A 2424-nucleotide genomic window follows, 5' to 3' on the forward strand; every position below is an offset into this window, starting at 1 on the left:
TTTAAGATATGATGTTTCTTTCATTCACTTGTACTAAGGGCAAAGAAAGATACCTCCAAAAACAGGATGTCACACTTAATAAAAAAGTTTTAACACAATATTTCAAAAGTGTCCTGATAAACTTGTCAAGCTGCCCAAATATTGTAAAGAATAATTTTGAAATAGAACATCTTATTGATCTTTTTTACAGCATTATTTGAAAAAATGTCGTGCAAAAAACAAGTGTGATATAAAAAAGGTGTATTAGAACACTTCTCAAAAGTATCATAAAAAAGCTAAACACATTTCAATTAAAAAAAAGCTTGTTAGGATGCTCAAAACCTCCTATTATCCTATTGTAACACCTTTATACAAGACACATAATTATTTAATTATATAAACTTTAGGTCTTATGAAGCAGTCTATTTTGACGTTTATAAAACCGATTTTGTGGTAGTTATCCACCCAAAGGTGGGGTCCGGGGGTGAGATTTACATAAACCATCTCTACCTTCAAAGGTAAGGGGAGGCTGCTGTGTATAAGATTAAATCAACAAAGAATTGTCTACCAGATATGAATGTTGTTAGCAATAGCAACACAATCCAGCTTACAAAATTTTCACCAGGTTCAGTTCTTGGATAATCTACCCACTAGCAAAGTCAAATTGGGATCTTAGATGCTATTGGATACAAAAAAAATATTGGAATTTGGGTACCTCGAATCAATCTTGTTTTAAAGCCTTTGCGATAATAGCTTTAACGATCACGATTAAAAGGTATGACAAAGCTGTAACGACAACACCAGCCATTAAAATCAGGCGATCGTAAGCAGCACCCTGGACTGAGTAAACACGAAGACCAATTACATTCCAATTGCTCTCTGCCCACACGGGATCCGCTGCTCCCATGAGATCCGAAGAATTGGGAGGCAACACACTCCAGGTACCAGACTCGTATTTCAAGCGAGTGGAATAAGCAGGAACGTACCTAAAATGGTAACTTTTTAGTTTGGTCTCCAACTTATTGAGAAAGGTTAGTGAAGTAGAGTTGAGTTCCGGTGTGAGAAGCGTAAGAAGATATCTCCCCCTTTAGATCAATCCTAATTGAATGTTAACACTAATGAGGTGCACCGAGATGCACCAACGGAATTCATGGATGGGTCTGACATTAAAAGTGATTTAAGGGTTCCGATCTCTTTTTACGCTTCTCACCATAACTTCCATTCTCATACGATCCTTCGCCTAATAAAGTATTGGATAACTATAAGGCAAAAGGCATCAAAATATAACAAAGTTTGGTTTAGTTCCTGTTTACTGTAACGAAGAATTTTTTTTTCTCAATCGATGTAACAAAGTTTCAAATTTCCTAATATGTACCCATTTTGACATGTGACATAACATGTCGATATAACATTTGATGACGTGGATACCCTGTTTAGGAAAGGATTACAATAAGGGTGACATAAACGTGGCATCCATGTCATTAAATGTTAACAAGATCAGCAGGTTACCGATGCTAATTGGTATAAAATAGAAAATTTTGAAACTTTGTTACATTGATTGAGAGTAATTTTTTTGGTCACACTAAATAAGAACTAAAACAAACTCCATTGCAATTTGCCATTAAATATAAGAACAATTTCGTGAACATAAGAAATGTGAAGAGGCATATACACTTCCACACTACTAATTCAAGCAGATCATATCTCTTAATTTTGAATTACCACATATTGTGGGAAGGAAGACTTCTTTACGCTGCACAATTAAAATTTTAAATGTACCAAGTTTCTTTTTGAAATATATAAATTTTATATACAACAATTACTCACGCACACTCCTTGCATTTGGTGAGATTTGAACCCTTGACCTCCTGGGAGGTTTGGCTCTACCGGTAACCTAGGTACCACTAGGCCAATGGCCCTTTGGTATAAACAGACCGAGTTACCAAGTTGTTGTTAACCCAATTATATCTATGAATCTCTACAACCCATAGCTTGTATTGTGAGCTCAAGTCTCATTAAAAACATCAGCGTATCAGTTTATTGACAATTAAAATAAAACAACCTAAAGGAAACTCGATAAATCTAGCTATTACTCCCTTTGTTCCAAAACAAAAGTTGCAACAATGTTTGTTGTTGTACATTCCATATTCATTGCAACATTTCCTTTATTTCACAAGTTTTCAAGCTATATCACACCTATTTGGGCATAATAATGATTACAAGTATTGAAGATATTGTTTTTGGTCCACATTATTCCCTATATTTTTTTTATGTTATTGGATGGTATTTAAAATATTTAGCTATAATCAAACAGCTATGATGCTAACGAGACAAATTAATCACTGAACAACTCTCCCATGTCGTCCCGCCCGTGAACGACTTTAGCAGAGTGTAAGATGTATGCAAACAAGAAACCACCAACCTACTTGAAGACTTCCTCCCCCC

General features: G+C 35.1%; 1 protein-coding gene across 2 annotated transcripts in view; it reads right to left on the reverse strand.

Moving 5' to 3' along the window:
* Positions 1-700: 700 nt before the first annotated feature.
* Positions 701-2424, reverse strand: part of LOC112512327 (nicastrin) — a 13849-nt gene continuing 12125 nt past the window's right edge. For both annotated transcript variants that reach the window (XM_025118212.1, XM_025118213.1), the window contains exon 16: positions 701-965. In XM_025118212.1, coding sequence (XP_024973980.1) covers positions 701-965 — 265 coding nt within the window. The remainder of the gene's footprint in view (positions 966-2424) is intronic.

The sequence above is a fragment of the Cynara cardunculus genome (genome assembly GCF_001531365.2).
Source record: "Cynara cardunculus var. scolymus isolate 2C chromosome LG 5, CcrdV1, whole genome shotgun sequence".
NCBI classification, from domain to species: domain Eukaryota; kingdom Viridiplantae; phylum Streptophyta; class Magnoliopsida; order Asterales; family Asteraceae; genus Cynara; species Cynara cardunculus.